This window comes from Anopheles arabiensis, chromosome 2 (assembly GCF_016920715.1).
Source record: "Anopheles arabiensis isolate DONGOLA chromosome 2, AaraD3, whole genome shotgun sequence".
Lineage (NCBI taxonomy): Eukaryota > Metazoa > Arthropoda > Insecta > Diptera > Culicidae > Anopheles > Anopheles arabiensis.
In genome coordinates, this window is record NC_053517.1 from 22,107,856 (window position 1) to 22,126,181 (window position 18,326).

Here is an 18,326-nt window from a genome sequence, read left to right on the forward strand (position 1 = left end):
AAGCAAAGGCAACAAGGCAACAATAAAAAAAACTGTCCATAAAATCCTTTTTGCGATATCTAATCGCTTGCTATCGATCGCAGTAAATCTTGCTCGCCAAACACCTCCAACAAGCTTGTGACGCTAACGTAGAAGTGAAGGTGTTTTTTTCCCTGTAAAAGGATTTTCTCTTGTTGATCTCACCAACCGCGCCGTAAATCAAACCACATCAGAAAATGCTTTATTTATCTTAGATTTTTGGTGGATTCTCTTTCAGCAGACAAGTTTTAAAGTTCACACATATTTTACAAGCTATCGGTTTAAATATTGGCAAAGAGGAGATAATTTGGTAGGCAATAAATCATAAATACAACACGGCTGTAATAATAACTATTCAAGTCTTTCAATAACTACATGGTTTATCAATTATTGTGCATACATATGCAGCCGTAATTGTGATAGTGATTATCTTCCAGATAGAATCATGCTGCTAATAATGCTCAATGAGTGTAATTTTCTAATAAGTTTCCTGCTGGTATCTGAAAAAGACAAATTTTTTCACTATTGGTTTACTAATTACTTAGGCAAAAGCAAACAAACAATAATATCTGTTCCATCTCCCAAAACGCCAATTGGCTGTTTAAGTACCGCACGATCCTAGCGTTCTTTAAGTGAACATTTCACCATTGTGCGGACTGAATGTTTCACTAGCTGGTAGAAGGAAAACAATCAAATGCCCGTGTGGACACACTTTTCATTAAATTCACCAATCAAAGTCTTTGTTTGCCGGTGCAAACAACCAAAAAGAAGATGAAAAAAAAGCACCCGGGATGAAAGAAACAATTTTCTCCCTAATCCCCCCCAGAAAAGTGTGCTTCTGATTTACCGAAATGAACAGCACCTGTGCGCTTAGAAGCGTGGTGGAGACAGAGAGAGAGGAAAAATACATAAAAACTATCTCCTTTGTACGAACATTTTATTCCCATCGGAACGGAGCACTTCACACAAAATTCGAAAATCGTCGAGCAAAAGCAACATCAAGCTGAAGAACTTTTTTTTTTCGTTGCTTTCTTGTGCTTTTGCGCCACCTACCCCGAGGGTTCCATCCATTGCATCAGGGCGTATAGTTTGCTGCTCGTGAATATATGCTCTCTATTTTTTTCGTGTACGTGGTACTGTACCTTCTCTATTTTATTTCACTTGAAAGATCGGCACCTTTTGCCAATCAGCAAACAACACCGTGACAGTTTCTTGTGTCGTCTCGAAACTATTGCTCCTGCTGCTGCTGCTGCTGCTGCTGCTGCTCTTTGAAGGCGCATTTCCGATGCTCGAAGCTGCACCGAATCACGTACCGTCGCTAAGAAGATAATCGAAACCGGAAGCCGGCCGGCTGAGCACATCCTTGCCACGCTGCTCGAAGCATCCAGAGTGGATGCTTTCGTCCTGTCTCTCTCTCTCTCTCTCTCTCTTTCGCTCCTGCTTTTAAACACAATTTTTCCTTTAGGTCTGATTTGTTCAGCGGAAGTTTAAGTTGGGCAATAGAAAATAGACCAAAGTCTGGCAAAGGATGTTTAAAATACCTCTTAGAGTTATAAATGTTTCATATTTTTAGCAAAATTCTGGACAAATATACACCCTGTTTCGATGTTTATACCACATAGCTTCCACCAACGCTTCACAATGACATAATCTTTCTTCCACGTGAATAGTTTCATCAATTTCCTGGAAAAATCAACAATCCAACAATACGACTTCCCTTTTCCAGCCACAGCATCTCATCCAAAGCTGCTTCTCGAAAAGGATTCAAACGGAAATTTCCAACCCAAGAATAAAAAAGAAAGAAAATAAACAAACCTCCGCATTTGTCGCATCATCGCTTGATGGCAAAGTTTTGCGCCACACACACGGCCCTGGGAAACTGATATCCTGCAAACTTCACGTGTGCGCTTTCGCTCACAGTTGTACATGATCGACGTACACACGCTTCGAATCGAATTACGGTGGTTGAAGTGAGGGGCCGCTTCGAAAGTGATCCCAGCCCGACAGCATACCCCATTCTCCCTGCCATTTCCCGTGTTGCACATGATCCTGGCGTACTTTTTGCTCTTTTTGCTTGCCTTTATTTTTTTTCCTCTACTTCCTTTGCCACAGCTCTCTATGCGCTCCTCTATTGGCCATCGTTTCATCTGCCGCCCGCAGAAAGGACATACACACAGAAAAACTACCCTTCGGGCAGCGGGCAGTGGAGCAGCGGGCAGGTGAATCTCACCAGACGGCAACGACGACGATGACGACAACAAACGGTTCCACGAGGAACCGTTCCTTTGATCTTCCGCTAATTTTCCCGTGGCACAACCCGTCCGAATGGCACCCGACACCGAATAACGATAAGGCGCGCGGCTGAAATTGGCCGGTGAGCCGCCGCAGCACAACGTTTGCCGTGGCGTCAACATGCGGGCGGTGGAACTTGTACTTCCACCGCGCTAAAGGATTGTTCGCATGTTCTCGTGTGATCCGATCCGGCAGAGGCAATCGTTCGCTTTGATCAGCTTATTTTAAAAATGTTGTCGACAATTTATCGTACCGTCCCACACACCGTACCGTGCTTGTGGCGGGTGTGGGCGGGCATTGGCAGGTTCCGTGGGCACCTGCCCTTGGCATCCACAGTCGCTCTCGATAGGCCTGGCCATGTTAATGGAACGACATGATAGAGCCAGCGATACATCAGCATCGCTATCGAATGAAGTTGTACCGTCGCGGTGTGATACACACACACCGCCGTATGTCCGCCGTTTTTATTTCCTACGTTAAATATTCATAATTTAATGCGCTCTGGCCATTTTCGGCACAATGACACGGTGACAAAAAGTCATTAGGTCCCCCACCGTGTCCACTGTTTTTGAACGGTATTTTGCTTAATCGCGGCCATCATTCACGCCGGGCAGCGGTGCATGGTAGCAGCCAAATCGAAGAAAAAAAAACATTAACCATCCACATGTTGTGAATGTTGTGTTTGTTTTCTGTTTTTCCGCAAAAGGATTGCACGATAAATGTGTTTCAGTAGTTTGATAGCCCGCGCTACACAAACGATGACATATCAATTTAAGAAGCCGACAATGTCACTGTGTTTGATATTGTAGCGGCGCGATGTGGTCCTTCAAACCGTAATAAATCATTTCCAAATAGTAGCAGCAGTAGTGCGTTTGGAAATGGAAATCAAAACCTACTCTCAAAACTCAAGCAGCTCACTCACACAAGTGCTGCCCGCGCTGAACTTGTGAGACATCTGCATCTTCCTGGAGAAGGCAGTCGTGTTTGCTGGGGCAATGCGGCCGAGTTCCAAAAATTCCAACATGTCATCATTAGGATCGTATGGTGTCGGGTTCTTTCTTTCTCAGATGCAGCAAACAAGGGCCAAACAGGCACCAACACAACCAACATCCCGAACGCCCCGGACGGAAGCAAAGCGTGGCTCACATGTGTGCTGTGCGTCGTTTGCGCGGTCGTCGAAGTCACCACCACCGCAATGTTCCTTCCGCTCGATCACGGGTCAGCCGCCAGTTCGGCAGGCGATGGGCCACGGGCCTGCCTAACGCGAATAGCAGAGTTTTGTAATTTGAGCCAGCTTCACGCCTTCCCTGTCATCGGTGAGCGGACAGAAAAATTACCATAAAATATCATCGTTTCAACACCCGGATAAGCATTTGCTCCGGATAAGCAGTCGGGACGTTCTGGGAAGGGGAACGGCCACGGCCAGAATGAGCAAGAAGTGCCAGAAATGAAACGAGACGCCACAGAAACGAGTCCCGTCAGCAACTCCAACCTAAAGCCCCTAGTCTGGATGGTAGGAAATCTCGTTCAAAATCCCAAGTGTGCAAGAGACCTTCTTCGGAACAAAGATTAATTACCACCACAAATCACGAACCAATTTCTTGCTGCCGGGGTGTTGGTGGGACGTTTCTTCGCGGAGTGAGACCTTTTTTCTGTTTTGTGCAAGTTAATTTCATGGAATTAGATGGAAAACTTTTTCAAGAAGCAAGAACATAGGAATGTCAATAGCCAATCGTTTGGGTTTGGTTTTCAATGCGCCAAATGTGGGCAACACCTAACGTTGCAGCTAGCTTCTCATTAACCTACTACAAACAAATAAAGTGCAAACCATATGCTTTTGTTGGAGGAGAAACAGTGCATACAAATACAAACATTTGCTTTGAAGAACTCTCTGAAAGTTTATTTCTGGCTACGGTTAAATTCCTGTTGATGGTAATAAATATCCGTACGACATGTTTGGAAGTTTGTACCATTGTTTCCTCCCATGCTCAGTTCCGCTCTTTAGTCACAGTAATAGGACACAAGCTCCCTATTCGTATGCTTAAAAACTCTGGCCCGCCTTATGCTTGTCACTAGGACAATGTTTGGTTTAGGAAGTTAACATTTATGAGGCGTACTTGCGGTAGGATGCAAGTAGAAACTGACTGTCTTTGTTTGTCAAATTATTGTTGAAGGACGGAGTAGAAGTTCAAACACGAGTAGATCCTATTGTTGACAACACCTTTGTTCCGAAGTCATAGGAATCCTTTACGAAATCCTTGTTCAAGAATGCATCACATCAATTGAATCTATAGAACCATCAGTCGGGTAAGGCTATTCAACCGATAGAAATGTTTAATAATTTATCTAGTACCATTGTTCCCTATTCCTGTTGGAGTTTAATTATCATCAACAGCAGCAGCAATGCATTACAGAACCCACTCGGCTAATTCAATCACTAGCATCCCAACTGATGTGGACTCATTAATTAAGCTTCACATTAACTACGCACCACATTCCTCCCATACAAAGAGGAATATGTAAATATATACCTAACCCACTAGTGGACTGCATTCACCTACCGGCCACTCGATAGCAACTGCCCGGTGCCAAACAAAAGCCCAACGAAACTAAAAGAATTCCCCATTTCTGTGCCCGATTGGATATCTCTCCAACGGCGAAACCATTCATTACGGTTCGCGGTTCGGCCGCTGACGCTCTACAGTAGTAGCCACTCGCGGTGCTATCCATCTTCAAGTGGATGCACCGACTGGAGCTACAAATGATGCCCGGAGCGGGGTACCGACTATTAATTTCGGGTTTTGAGGTGTGCGTGTGCGTGTGTGTTTTGGTGTGCATCTGAGTGTGTTAATTCGCGGGCCACAATCCACCGGGCGGCCGCGCGGGTCCATTGCTGGGGTCGGGCTTAAATCGACCTCAAACCCGGGGACGCCTAACCGCACGATGATAGTGCTAGAAAAGTTGACCAATGTTTTGAGGCTTCCGCGGCCGGTGCCAACCGGTGCAAGGGAGGTCTGCACAACTATCAACACCACTAGTGTTTCGCATTGAGTGTTTCGCACAAGGCCGCCTCTTCCCTCCAAACAACAACCCGGGGTTCGGAAGCATTAAAGTGCGTTGCAAACTCCGGTGCACATGGCGGGAGGATGCAGCCAATCGAAAACAAACGTACAAATATGACGATCGGTTTGTGGTCGGGCGGGAATGGATTATTAAATTTAATTACACACATTTCATTACCCCGCTACACCAACAGCCCGGTAGCCCGGAGGGTATTTCAGCCCTCCTTCCTTCCTTACACCAGGACACAAGCACACACAGACACCACAGCCACCAGGCAGGCAGTCAGACAGGCAGAGATAATGAAAATGGATGCAAATTTCACATTTAACCTCAAACCAGACTGCGTTCATTCATGCGCGCCGTCGATCGGGCGGGAGAGATGGAGCAGGTTAAAGGTGATCGTGAAACAATTCTGCCCGATGTGTAACACGCTTGCAGCGGAGTGGAGTGAAAACGTGAAATTGCTTCCATCCCCGTGCACCGTGCTTTATTGTTTGTTTGTAGGCAGTTTTGCTGTTCATCAGCAGCGTTAGTCAAAGTTTAACTTATTTTGAGTGCGTACCAATTGTATAGGCCTGCATACGGCACACGCAAAAGGGCAAGATCCCGATGTAGTCCCCGATCGTCCAGCGAGCCGCATCTGCGATCAGCCATGTCCCCCCATCGCACAGTGCAATTAATCATCTTTAACGACATCTTCGCGACGTTGCCACGACACGCACACACACACCGAGAGATGTCCTCCGCTGTCCTCCGCTGTGTGCTATCAATGGTTGATTTTTGTTATTTATAGTGCGGTGCATCATAAAACCAAATTGGCTCCGAAAACCCATGCTCCACGCGAGCAGCAGCAATAAAACGACGACGAGCAGGAATCGATCGACATGGACCCTATTGTTTTCCCGGTCGTTTGTTTACTGCCATTACGAACGGAGCATACACTCCCTCGCTCCCACGAAGACGATCGAGCTAGGCCGGTAAAGCCGACCGGTAACGTATCGATCCCGGACAGGCACTCGTCCGTCTAGAAATTCGTCACGAAACGTCCCCCGAGCAGGGCATGATTTATGGAGGTGACCTTCACTCCAGGCGACGACAAACCGGGGCCGTATAAGTTTGCTCCAGCAGAAACTGATCACCGCTGCACGATCGTGACGCTTCTCAGCGCACTGCTTGTTGTTCGTGTTTTATAGCGCCGTCCTAATTTCCACGAGCATCGAACCGGCGTTTAATTATTCGGTTTAGGTTGTGTGGCGCGATTAAAAAAAAGGGACAGCCTTGTCACTCAGCGGGTGCGTGCGGGTGCGTGCGTGTGCCCGATCGAAGATCCCATCACGGATTGGACATTCCGAATGTATCCACCCGGCACGCTGGAGATCGTTCAGTTTCCTGGAGGCCGGTGTACCCGCGAACTGGTGCTGCAATTGTGTAGACTGTAAAAATGGCGTGAAATTTATCGCTGACATGTGTTTCACTAATTGGCCGTAATGAACGGTCGACGGGAGAATCGGGACGCTGAGAAGCTGGGAGTCTGTGAACTTTATTCTCGAAGCCCCAATTGGAAGGACACCAATGACTGGACGGTTTCGAGCCAACACCAAAGTATCGCTTCCTGTTTGTTCGGTTGGCAGTGCGGATGGAAAGAAAGAACCTCTCAACCACAATGTTCCGATGTTCGAGCCTTCGTACTCAACATCACTCTCAGTCGACTCTCAGGAGCCCCATGGAGCAAAGCTCATTTTGTTGCAGTCCCGCTGCGCTGCGGTCAGCTAATTTTCGGCTGGCAGGCTGCAAAAGTGCAACCATACCAACGCTAGTGCGCTCCCTCCTTGCTTGTTCGGTTTTAATCACCCAGCAGGGCGAACCGGGTAAGCACCTCTCCCAATTTGTCCCGAGTGTGTCACCAAGACGCCACCACCACCGCGGATCGCCAGATCCTGCGGCAGTGTCGGTTTTAAATGACTTCTTTTCACGCTGCGTACGAAACGCTCCCCCATCGTGGATCCACGTTCGTCGAACTCCTCCCGCGTACCGAGGGCCGGGCACGATCGAGTCGTTAATTATCGACCAATTTCACAGTCGTTATGTTTTATGATGCTTTTCGGCCAACGGTGTGCCACGGGGTGCTTCGGGTCTGGGGGGGGGGGGATGGGGAGAAATATTTGCTTTCAGTCAACAATTTATAAATTCCGCTCGCGCATAATGAAAGTGCCCGTTGAGGAGGTATTATGGGCGAGTAAATAAAAAATCGGCAAGCAATAAAAGCAATAAAAGCAAACAGCCCCCACGCCCGCGGGGAACTTGTTGCGCAATCAGAGAAACATTCCTTTCTTCCTTTAAAAACAAAGCAAAAAAAAAGGGCAAACTTTTCCGTGATTCGCGCGTAATTCGCGCGATGCGATACCTTCCCAGCCCGCGCACTCTCGGCAGGAATTGGCCTAAGGGACCTCCAGGACAAAAAACAACCAGGAAAACTCTTCCCAAACTTCCCAAAACTTTCGTCCAATCGAACCGTTTCGCTAGGCTCTGCCTTACGCTTTTTTAATTGTACTGTCCGAGGTCTGTTGCTCGGCCGGCTCGACGACCACTGCGAACTGCTTGGATTGGGGGTTTGGGTTGTTAACGATTCCTTCACGTGCCAATCGGTTTGAGGAATCTTCGGTTCCGACTGTAGCCAGCGTCCGTCGACGGCTTGTACAGGTCTGGCGGGTTGAGCCGTAAATCTGTTTATGGTTAGCGTCATTTATTTTTATTTTCTCGTTGGTTTATTTCTGCCTCGTTCCAGGCGCTGCACGAACATGAGTTCGATCGCAGAGCGCAGTTTGTGATTGAATTCTTGTTTCGGTAGTTTGGTTAAAAAAAACACGAAACAAGCTCAAAGAGTGAAGCGGAGAGGCGATAAACGGTGCGGAAGGTTGTGGATTGTAAAATTCAATCGAATGCCGATGGTGGGCAATAGAGCGTATTGGGCGAGTACCCGCCGGTGATTGCTTGCGTGTCATTTACATATGTAATAATTCTAGTTTTTTTTTGCCTTTCATTTGGGTTTCTGTACACCGGCTTAAGCTTGTCTGATTTGCAATAAAATGAACAGTGAACCGGTCAACCGCAGGCAGGCTTTTCATCGCCAGATTATAATTGAACAGCTATATGTTCGTAATCAAATGTTCTCAAGCGGTATTTATCGATAATGTGGCATTGTTCGACAAATTGATTATGGTGTTAGTACTGTAATGAAAGTGTTCTCTTGAATAACCGCAGTGCATAATAGGCCTTTTAGGCTTATTATTCACAGATGGCGCTACCAGCAAAGGGTGTCGATAGCAGTGTATCGTTATTTAATTTGATTTTTTTATAATAAACTAGCAACTGCTAAAAAAGTAGTGAAAGCACTGCAATCGTGATGCATTTTTATAAAACCCCGTGAGATCAACCAATTCTCATCGTCCCTGCTAGAAAAGCCAAAAGAAGTCGCCCGAGCCTGGTAACACCAAATATGCAAATATCATACCCGTGTATGGTTTTGCAAAGCAGTTTCCAAATTTGTGGGTATAAGTTATCCGGAAAGCAAAGCTCCGGCACCGTCTGGCATAGGGTGATATTCCAGGGTTCCCAGGACACGATCACACACACACACACACGCGCGCATATTCACACACTCATTCCAGCTTCGTCCGGCACCCCCACGGGAAGGTGGAAGATTGGAAAACATTTGTATGGTCTTTTTCTTGAATTTTGTATTTCCTCTGCACTTAACTTTTCGGCGGCGGCGTTCGAAACGTCTCAAGAATACTCCTCATACCCCTTTTCGGCACTCGGGGCGCTCGGCGAAGCCAGCACTAGGGCTGCCATCGGCCGGAGAGGAAAAAAATAAAGTAGTCTACAGGAACCGCGGGAAACGGAAGGCTCGTAAACTCTGGCAACAAACGAGAACTTCGTGGCCTGGGCCCGGAACTCCCGAAGCGACTTCCGATGCATGAAAACATGATTTTATGTCGTACCGTACCGTACGTGAGCATGCCGCCTGAGACGAATAGAGACGAATCCGCTGTTTGTACCCGCTGTCACGAAATAACGTTTGAAGCTGACAAACTCGCACAAACGTGTACATATATATACACACATTTGGCAGCCATACCGGCAGTCTCCAGGGGGGACATGAGCCACACAGTTTAATATGTTTTGAGCACACACACACATTCGATTTGGAGTCTCGGCGGCCTTGGGCCTTGGGAATGATTGAGTAATGAGCGGTGGGAGTAGGTTCGGTCTCGGTGCGCTGCGGGTGATTTACAATCCAAACAGGATTAGACAAAATAGGATTTCGGGCTGACGGTCCACCGAGGCCACTCGGCACTGTGTGTTTATGTGTGTTGCTGTTTTTTATTTCCTGTGAAATCAAAATTGCAATTGTTATGATGTTTGGCGAGCAAAACTTTGCCCAATCGAAGAACCGAAAGCTAAAAAAAGCAAAAATGTAAACGATGCTAAATGTTGACTAAAGCATTCCAAACATGTATTAAAAAAGAACGCTGTGTATTGCAAATTGCCTATCTTTAGGCGTATTCCCAAGCAAACCCCATTATGGCAAGACATCTTAAAGTCACAATCATAAGTCATCACAACACCATTCAAAACATGCTGCCGTCTGCCCTACTGAGTGCATGTATTCCGTCTGGCACAACAGGCCCGTCAAAACTATTGCCGCATTCCAGTCAATCACACCCGATTGTGCTATCAGCCGCAACTTTGTCCATCACGTGCGCATCGTTCTAGTTTCGCACTGCTCGCGATAAGCTCGCCAACCTCGACCGCGATCGATCTACGCTCTCGCACGGACTCCGCCGACACCAATTGCATATGTATTTATATGCAACCGATGCACACGGTCGACATAATTTGCCACTCAGTTCTAATCGATCGCTGCCCGGGAGAGGTTGAATCTTAGAAAATGTCCCGTCTGCAAGTGCTGCTTGTCGGTGTGTTGCTACCCATCGCGACACTCGCCGCCCCAACTGTGGTAAGGCAGCACCATGCGCGAATGCGCATCAACCATCGTACCGATGCATTTGTCATCCATTTTTTTCGTGTCCCCATTCCCGTTCAGCACCTGCAGGACTACTACCCCGAGGCAGCTACCACGCCGGGATACGACACGGTTCCATCCGGCACGCAGACACCACCGCTCCAGCAGCCCCGAGCGCACGTGGTCGAACCGACCTGGATCACGGTGACGATGCCACCGGTGAGCTACAACCCTGCCGGGACCGTTCCGAAGCCTCACGTGATGGAACCGTACGTTCGATACGTTCCCGTCGCACCGCTGCAGCAGCCACCGATGGTGGGCCAGTGGCCGATGCCCTATCCCAGCATGCCGGTCCTGCCGTACCCGTACCACGGCAATCAGTGGTGCAACCAGCCGATGGGCTCGTACCGTCCGTGAGAGAGCTCGAGGTGGAGGAAAACCGAATCCGCGTGTTTACCTTTTCCGCAGGCTACCAACCAAAAAAAAACCGGACTACGAACCGCTTCCATCCTTCCGGCCTATCGATTACATCGCTTCTGGTTAATTTATTCTGCCCACTGGAATCATTTGTTACTCCTGTCGTAGTGTTTTTTTGTTGTTGCTGTTTTGGTTTCCCTTCCAGCCCAGCGTTTCGTTATGTGGCATTCACACGTTGGATCCGTTCGGGCTTATTTTGTGTCTGTGTGTGAGATATCATATTTTCTTCTTGTAGTCACCCAAACCACCTCCAACACCAGCTACATCGTGGCGTGTTCGGTTGGCAGTGTCAAATAATTTCATCAATGCTATATTTTTGTTTCCCTCCCCGCAAGCAGCGTTTGGTTTCTCCAATTCCAAGCCCTTGCTGCAACTGGTGCTTTAATGATCATGAAGCCATCGCACACGGCAGGGACACTCCTGGCTGATCAAGCCATTTGTCTGGATTGGGTTTCGGTCCTAAGGAGTGGGGGAAGAAGAAAAAAAATCACCCAGTCTCCATGGAGGAACTCTTTCAACGCAATATTGTAGCGTTTGCTGATAAGTTTTGACAGCTTAATATGATACGGGGCTAAACGATGGGGGCAAAAGCAACACATTTTGTTTTATGGGTTATCAAAACATAAGCTGGCATAAGGAGGAAGAATTGCGCATTCACTTGTTTGTCTGTACAGCGTGAGATAAATTATGCTTTATTATTGAGTGTTTAAATAATGTTAAATATGTATTTTTAATAAACTGGAACACTAGTTTTGAATGTTTTAATATAATTTCTTTTACAACTTCTCAACCAAGATCCGATCACTGTTTGCTATGGTAAATCGCTGCACACTGCAGGCACCAGCAGCACCATCTTTTAGCTGACCAATTTTCGGTTTATTTAAATTAATCCCACGCGTACCGAACAAAATTTATAAACCATCCCTTCGTTCGCCCTCGGTCCTTGCTGACTCCTTCAGCTCCCCCACCGAAAAGAAGCACCACAAACAGCGTGCAGCAATCGTTGCATCGCTGCGGCATGCAAAAAGCAGTCGGTTTGGTGGTGCAGCTTCGCGGTCCAGCTTTATTTGCTCATTTTGTTCGGTCGTCTCGTGCGAGACTTGCGATAGCTTCCTTTTGCTCGTATATATTTTTGTTTTTTTTTTTCGCACCCCCTTTCCTGTATGCAAACAACCCCCGCAAGCCGTTTTGCCAATCTCGAACCGGTGCGCATCGACCCGGCACTGCTCGCGAAAACTGTAACTTTATTTGTCATAAACACTGCGCCGCGTGCCCACGCTCCGCTTTCGCTACGGCCCGGGCACCAAGTGTTTGCATCGAGCGCCCGTGGCCGGGTGATACGGCGTGGTCGGTCGGGCTACCGCGGTCATCCTTTTTCCTAGGTCATCATGAATGAGCTCAGAGTAAATTAAAGTCGGATTACGCCTGATAATGAGCTCCCTGGGCCGGGACGACTGTTCGCGGCGACTGGTTTCCCCGTGTCGCTCGGATGGGCTTGGTCTGGTAAAGAACCTGTGCGGTGCGAACAGTTACCCCGGGTGTTGGGTATGGCGAACGGAATATTTATGGTGCCTTGTACCAATTTGTTCGTGTAAATACAGCATTCGATTGTGGCAAGAGTATGCAACGCGTACTTCTTCCGAAAAATAATTATGCGCTCGCGGATGGGAATGAACGGTGGGATACTTTTCGACTTGCCCTCGCTGTGTTACACTACATCATTTTTCTCCTCGCTTCCGAGTCCACTGTTGTACGGTGTACGGTTTTAAATACCGCACAGTGCAGCGCAAGACTGCAGAATGGAATAAAACTCAAACACAATCTTGGAGCGCTGCTTTTACACCAAATGCAATAAAAATACCACCACCAACCGTGAAAATTGATCGCGAAAATGCGAAACAGGCGATACGGAGAAGCGATATTGCAGTGCCGCTCTTGTTGCCCGGCACAGGCTTTTGGCTTGACATGAACCGATTAATCTGTTGCTTTTATTTGCATTGGTAAGATATTAACGGTGAAGTGTGGGATTAATGTACGGGCGCATTCATTATTGCCAAAACTTCCCGCATGCACCGTAATAAAGCAATGTTTGCTGGTGGCTTCGTTGCATTCGCGAAAATCGTTTTACGATTCGTTTGCACAAGACTCGTGCAATGCGCATTGCATACATTCGGCGCTTTCGATGAAAAGGCCTTTTTGCTCAGAGGTGTCAAATTGATCCAATCAGATTCTCTGATTTGCTTTTCGATTTGTTAGAAATTTACTCATTTCAAATCTAGTTTTGCTTCAGTTAGGCAATACATTGATGATTTTAATGATTGGATGGTCAAATGACTAAAATTATATGGTAAAATTAAACATTAAATCTGCTGAAATGTTTAAAAAATGAAATATTACCATCTGTTGAGAAACAAGAAAATTTAAATTATAGATTATTCTAAAAACTTTACAATCCGTCTAATGAAAAATCGTTTCAACTAAAAAACATCATACTTTCAAAAAGACTTCCGAAAAAAAGTATTTGGATTACTGCTGAAAACCAAGGGAGTCAACAGCATCTCTATAACCACAGATAAATGTGTGTTGTACATTTTAAGAGCATTTTGGATAGAAAAGCTTATTTATAAAATCAAGTTTCTTTATTTTTGTCATTAAAGCCATCCCACAGGAGGCACGTTTTGTTCCGAGTAAATGTTTCGATCCAGCCCATGTTATATTTTACTCGTTTTTAAACGAAAAGTGTGCTGAAAAACACGTTTGAACCAAACAAGTGCTTGACAGACGAAACAAAATGATCCAATTTAGGTCAATTATTTAATTTTCCCCTTGTTAAAGACTCATTAGCCGTATGGATCGGGTAAATCCCAACACTGTAACGATATTAAACATGTCCATTGAATTGTAACGAGGTTAGATGGTGAAGTGATGCGTTCGTGTAAATACGTATGTTTTTGTGCAATAGTGCTTGGATGGCTGCTGTCATTCATAACCGTTAGTGTTGGTGCTGAAATGTTAACATCTGCTGGATATTATTGAACATTTCTTTCCTTTCACTATTTGTAGGCCCAATCTGAACCGTTCAATGTTACGGAGCCTATGAACGTTGGAAATGAATCAGTTGGTCATGAAAAGGAGACCAACAGTAGCATGTCTCTTTACGAACTACCGGTACCGTACCATAATTCAATCGATCTGGGAATTGACTTAAACGTCACGCAGGAGCTAAATTCCAGCTCATCTACGAATAGCTTTGGGCATGTCAACACTACTACTACTACTACTACTTTTCCCGAGTTTAGTGCGTTTAATGACACACCCAGATTGCGCATCAAACCGGGCCCAGACCCTTCTATCCCCGCTGACTATTACTCATTCAATGAGCTTGACTATCCAAAGCCCTCTCCTCCCACCGATGACTATTATGAGCAGCTGATAGCTGCAGCAAAAAACAGCACTGGTAAGCATAATGATGTGCTGCAGTAACTTTTTGAACTGCTCTGTTTACCTTGCGTTTCAGCATCCAACCCACGCATTCCACCCATTACGGATCACATCGCTCCCGTCAATTTTTCGTTAATGCAAGGAGCACAGCCTTTTGCATACAGTCCAGTAAACCACAACTTCCCCGTAATACCACTGTCCAATCGATCTCCTGCGAGTAGTGTTCGAACAGAAGAGGGAAATTCAACAAACACAAGCATAAATCGACCCTACTCAACGTTATCGGGTGTGGCCAACGGCATACAGCCTAGAATGCGCAGTCCACCACTCATGGCCGTACCAAACACGGAGAGCACTACAACAGTGTCTACAAAGCGAACGACCACGAAACCGAAAGCTACCAAGAAGTCGTCAAGCTCCACTGAGAAAAGAACGTTGACTACACGGCGTGGAAGGCTGACAACGGCCACTAGAAGCACCACCACCGCGAGCGGTACGAAGCGGTTCCGGGCGGCAGTACAGCGGCGTCCAATTGGGACGGCGTCTCGCGTTCGCAGCAGTTCAACTACAGCGAAGAAAGGCTTCCGTTCGAAGGTAGTAACGCCGAGCCGTAAGCAGTTCCGGCAGTTGCGCCGCACACGGACGACTCGTCGGCGGCGACCAACGAAGCAGCGTCGGTTCCGTAACATGGCCCGTACCAAACCGACAATCAGGCAGCGGCCCATCGCTAGGCCACGGTTTCGTAGTGCCAAGCAAAGGCCACGAGTTGTTCAGCCTGGGTTGTTTGAGTATGATTTTATCTACTTCTAACGCATAACCATCCAGCGGGAGTAGTTATACAATACAGCAGAAATAAAGACTAGGAAGACTAGTTACATCGTATTGCCGTCAGATGGCGGCGCTGTTGAGTCTATGCAGTAATGACGTAATTACGAATAAAAGGATTAACCCTCGATAAAAAGCTGATTGGATGCCTTTTAACTCCAACATTTTAGTCAAATTAGCTCAATGTCTGTTATCTTCATTGCGTAGCAACCAGCCTGTGCATTCAGCCGTCCCAACAATCGACGAACATATCGCACCTTTGTCGCAATGCATATCTTTGACAACAAATCGAAAGCCTTCTTATCATCTTATCATCAACTGCAGCAACTTTCTATTCTTCACTCCGCTTGCTACTGCGTTTGAGTTCTTCGCTAGTTCAAGGGAAAATAGTAGTGTTGTTGAAAATAGACTCCCCCACGGCCCGGGAAGGTCGTACATACCGTCCCGCAACTACGCCTACGGTGGCTAATCCACCCGACAAACGCTACTGTTTGCCCGCGTGTCCACCAAGCTGCAAGGCATCCGGCAACACCTGTGTTATTTTTAGGATCATCTGGAGGTTGACGACAATCGCGAGACGCCAGAGTGCGGCTGATTGCACCGATCGTCATCGCCCCGCGTCCCGTCGGTGAGTTGTTAAAAAGCGAGCGCTATGGTGCACTCGTGTCCGAGACGCATAGTGTCATCCGTTACGGTGAGTTGGTGACGTATAGCAAGCAAACGGCGAAACGGAAACCCGGAAACGATGGCCGCTGGTGAAGTGCATACTGGGCGGTACCGGCGGGTACCGCCCGAGGGTGGCTGGGGCCTGCTGGTCGGTGTCGGCATGGCCATGATGTTCGTGGTGACGCTCGGTTCGCTGCCCTCGTTTGGGCTGATGTTTGGCGACTTCCTGACGGACCTGGGCGAGGAAACGAGCGCGATTGCGCTCATCACGAGCTGCTTCTTCAGTGCGCTCAGCTTCGCCGGTCTGTTCACGAACACGCTGATGAAGAAAACGTCCTGCCGGACGGTCGGGCTGATCGGTGCGGTGTCCTACATCATTGGCAGCATGATGACGATCTTTGTGCGCAGCACCAACGAGCTGCTGATTTCGTTCGCCGTCTTTCAAGGTAGGTGGGCAGCGGTGGAGCGGAACGGTAGCCCGCCAGGTTCAATTATTCCGGTTCCGGTTTGTTGTTTGTTGTCTTTCGATAGGCGCCGGGTTCGGGCTGATGATTCCGGTGTCGTACACGACGTTCAACGCGTACTTCGTGGAGAAGCGGGTGGTGATGATGAGCGTCGCCCAGACCCTCATCGGGCTCGGCACGATGTTCTATCCCATCTTCATCCAGCGCTCGATGGACGCGTTCGGCTTCCGGGGCTGCATGGCGGTACTGGCGGCAATCAACAGCCACACCCTGCTGGCGATGCTCGTGATGCACCCGGTCCAGTGGCATATGCGGCGGGTGCCCCTGGAGTACGATCCCGTTCCCACCAGCGCACCCGTGGCGGTGGCGGTGGCGGACGAAAAGTCGCCCAAGACGGAGGACGACTTCCAGGAGCTGCCGGCCGGCCAGGGCCTGAGCCAGCGGAACGCCAAACTGCGCGCCTCCCGGCGGGCGTCATCAATACCCGGGCTGGGCAACTGGTCCGGCCCGGTGGTCGTTAGTGACAGCACGGAACGTGACACCAAGCCGGCGACCAAGTGGCAAATTCTGGTCGACTTCCTTGACCTGACGCTGCTGAAGGATCCAATTTACGTCAACATCGTACTCGGCATCTCGTTCGCTCTCTACTCCGATCTGGCCTTCTTCACCTTGCAGCCGATGTACCTCTTCATGCTGGCATTTAGCAAGGTAGGTCACGTCGGCATATTGCAAGCGCACGCTGCCCCTTCGCTGGCGTGTGCCGTGGCGTGGCAGAATGCAATTTAAATTTCCTACCCGAACCGCAGCCGGTGGTTGACGCATGGCCGTGAATACTAATGGCGTTCATTCGTTCACTCGCACCTCTACCATCACTGTTGTCCTTCCAGTATTCCGAATTGGCCGCTGATCGGACATTCATTTGGGTGTTTGTGTGTGTGTGTGAGAGAGTGTGTGTTTTGCATCTCGTGCCTAATCTATGGCCTGTTTCTGGGTTGCTTTTCTATTGGGTCATCTTACTCTTGCCGCTCTTATTCTCCTCCTGCAGACGGACGTTTCGCTAATCATCGCCATCGGTGCCGGAGCGGATCTAATATCGCGCATCTTCCTGGCCATTTCGAGCACATGTCTGAACATTAAGGCCCGCTACGTCTATCTGGCCGGGGCGCTCTTTACCATTGTGGCACGTTTCGGTAATTATTTAAAATCCATCCACCATCCGGGGAGGGTGCTGCATCACAAAATCCACCGTAATCCATCCTGGAGGCAAACATGTCCGGGAAATTGGCCTGACCTTACCCCCCGTAGGCTATGGTGCAGCCTGAGCATCTTCCAATTCAGCCAACACCAACGCTAATCGCAATCGCTCTTTCCGAATCGATTTTGCAGCATTTTTGTGCGTGTTCGATTTCTACGGCATGGCCATCGTAACGGCCATTATGGGCTTTCTACGGACCTGGATCCACGTGCCGCTTCCGCTGGTGTTTTCCGAGTATCTGCCCCAAGAAAGGTAAGCAGCCGGGTCGGGAAGGTTCGATTTGCTGCAAGTTCACACTTTATCGTTGCTGGTTTCTTTCCGGTCTCTTTTCTTCCTCTCCCGTTTCCCGCACGAGCAGGTTTCCTTCCGGCTACGGTTTGTTTATGTTTCTGCAGGGAAACATTACGTTTGCGATCGGCCCGATAGTGGGCTACATCCGTGACGTCACCGGAAGCTACAACGTGTCGTTCCACGTACTAACGCTCGTGATGGCACTGTGCGTGATACCGTGGTTCTTCGAAATCTGCTACATTCGGCTGAAGCGCAAGGCACGCACACCGGAGCTCGGCCACGTGACGATACCGATGATACAGGAAACGAAGGCGTAGGGGAGCAGTAGTGGCTTGGCTTTCTTTCTTACTGTACTGGGTAAAGGTCTTCTCGGTTGTGATGCAAAATGTACATGTGTTCTAGTCGTGCGAATGGTCACTCACAACGATTTAGTGATATTACATTGTACTTTAATACGTCTTTTTAGGACATAAGATATAATCGTACGTTGAACCCATTCCATGTTTGT

The 18,326-nt window shown here is 48.0% G+C and overlaps 3 protein-coding genes across 4 annotated transcripts; all 3 read left to right on the forward strand.

Moving 5' to 3' along the window:
• The first annotated feature begins 10,212 nt into the window (after positions 1-10,212).
• On the forward strand, positions 10,213-11,641 carry LOC120896552 (classical arabinogalactan protein 9-like). 2 transcript variants are annotated; one of them, XM_040300745.1, is made up of 2 exons: positions 10,213-10,393; positions 10,490-11,641. In XM_040300745.1, the coding sequence occupies exons 1-2, from the start codon at positions 10,325-10,327 to the stop codon at positions 10,814-10,816; spliced, it is 396 nt and encodes a 131-aa protein (XP_040156679.1). In that variant the 5' UTR covers positions 10,213-10,324; the 3' UTR covers positions 10,817-11,641. The 2 variants fall into 2 exon arrangements, with proteins under 2 accessions (XP_040156679.1, XP_040156677.1); XM_040300743.1 differs by having other exon boundaries at positions 10,256-10,393; positions 10,481-11,633.
• Positions 11,642-13,787: 2,146 nt separating this feature from the next.
• LOC120894860 (endochitinase A-like) lies at positions 13,788-15,226 on the forward strand. Its single transcript, XM_040297709.1, has 3 exons — positions 13,788-13,867; positions 13,940-14,333; positions 14,394-15,226. Exons 1-3 carry the CDS (start codon positions 13,802-13,804, stop codon positions 15,125-15,127), a joined length of 1,194 nt encoding a protein of 397 aa, XP_040153643.1. The 5' UTR covers positions 13,788-13,801; the 3' UTR covers positions 15,128-15,226.
• A 502-nt stretch (positions 15,227-15,728) lies between these two features.
• LOC120896953 (monocarboxylate transporter 7) lies at positions 15,729-18,317 on the forward strand. The gene is made up of 5 exons (XM_040301493.1): positions 15,729-16,254; positions 16,340-16,980; positions 17,318-17,462; positions 17,659-17,779; positions 17,886-18,317. Exons 1-5 carry the CDS (start codon positions 15,888-15,890, stop codon positions 18,133-18,135), a joined length of 1,524 nt encoding a protein of 507 aa, XP_040157427.1. The 5' UTR covers positions 15,729-15,887; the 3' UTR covers positions 18,136-18,317.
• Positions 18,318-18,326: the final 9 nt, after the last annotated feature.

Coding starts and splice junctions, on each gene's coding strand:
- LOC120894860 (XM_040297709.1), top strand. CDS start 13,802: ATGCGTTCGTGTAAATACGTATGTTTTTGTGCAATAGTGCTTGGATGG. Junction 13,868..13,939: donor GGCTGCTGTCATTCATAACC/GTTAGTGTTGGT, acceptor CACTATTTGTAG/GCCCAATCTGAACCGTTCAA. Junction 14,334..14,393: donor TGCAGCAAAAAACAGCACTG/GTAAGCATAATG, acceptor CTTGCGTTTCAG/CATCCAACCCACGCATTCCA.
- LOC120896552 (XM_040300743.1), top strand. CDS start 10,325: ATGTCCCGTCTGCAAGTGCTGCTTGTCGGTGTGTTGCTACCCATCGCG. Junction 10,394..10,480: donor CACTCGCCGCCCCAACTGTG/GTAAGGCAGCAC, acceptor ATTCCCGTTCAG/CACCTGCAGGACTACTACCC.
- LOC120896953 (XM_040301493.1), top strand. CDS start 15,888: ATGGCCGCTGGTGAAGTGCATACTGGGCGGTACCGGCGGGTACCGCCC. Junction 16,255..16,339: donor TTCGTTCGCCGTCTTTCAAG/GTAGGTGGGCAG, acceptor GTCTTTCGATAG/GCGCCGGGTTCGGGCTGATG. Junction 17,463..17,658: donor TACCATTGTGGCACGTTTCG/GTAATTATTTAA, acceptor TCGATTTTGCAG/CATTTTTGTGCGTGTTCGAT.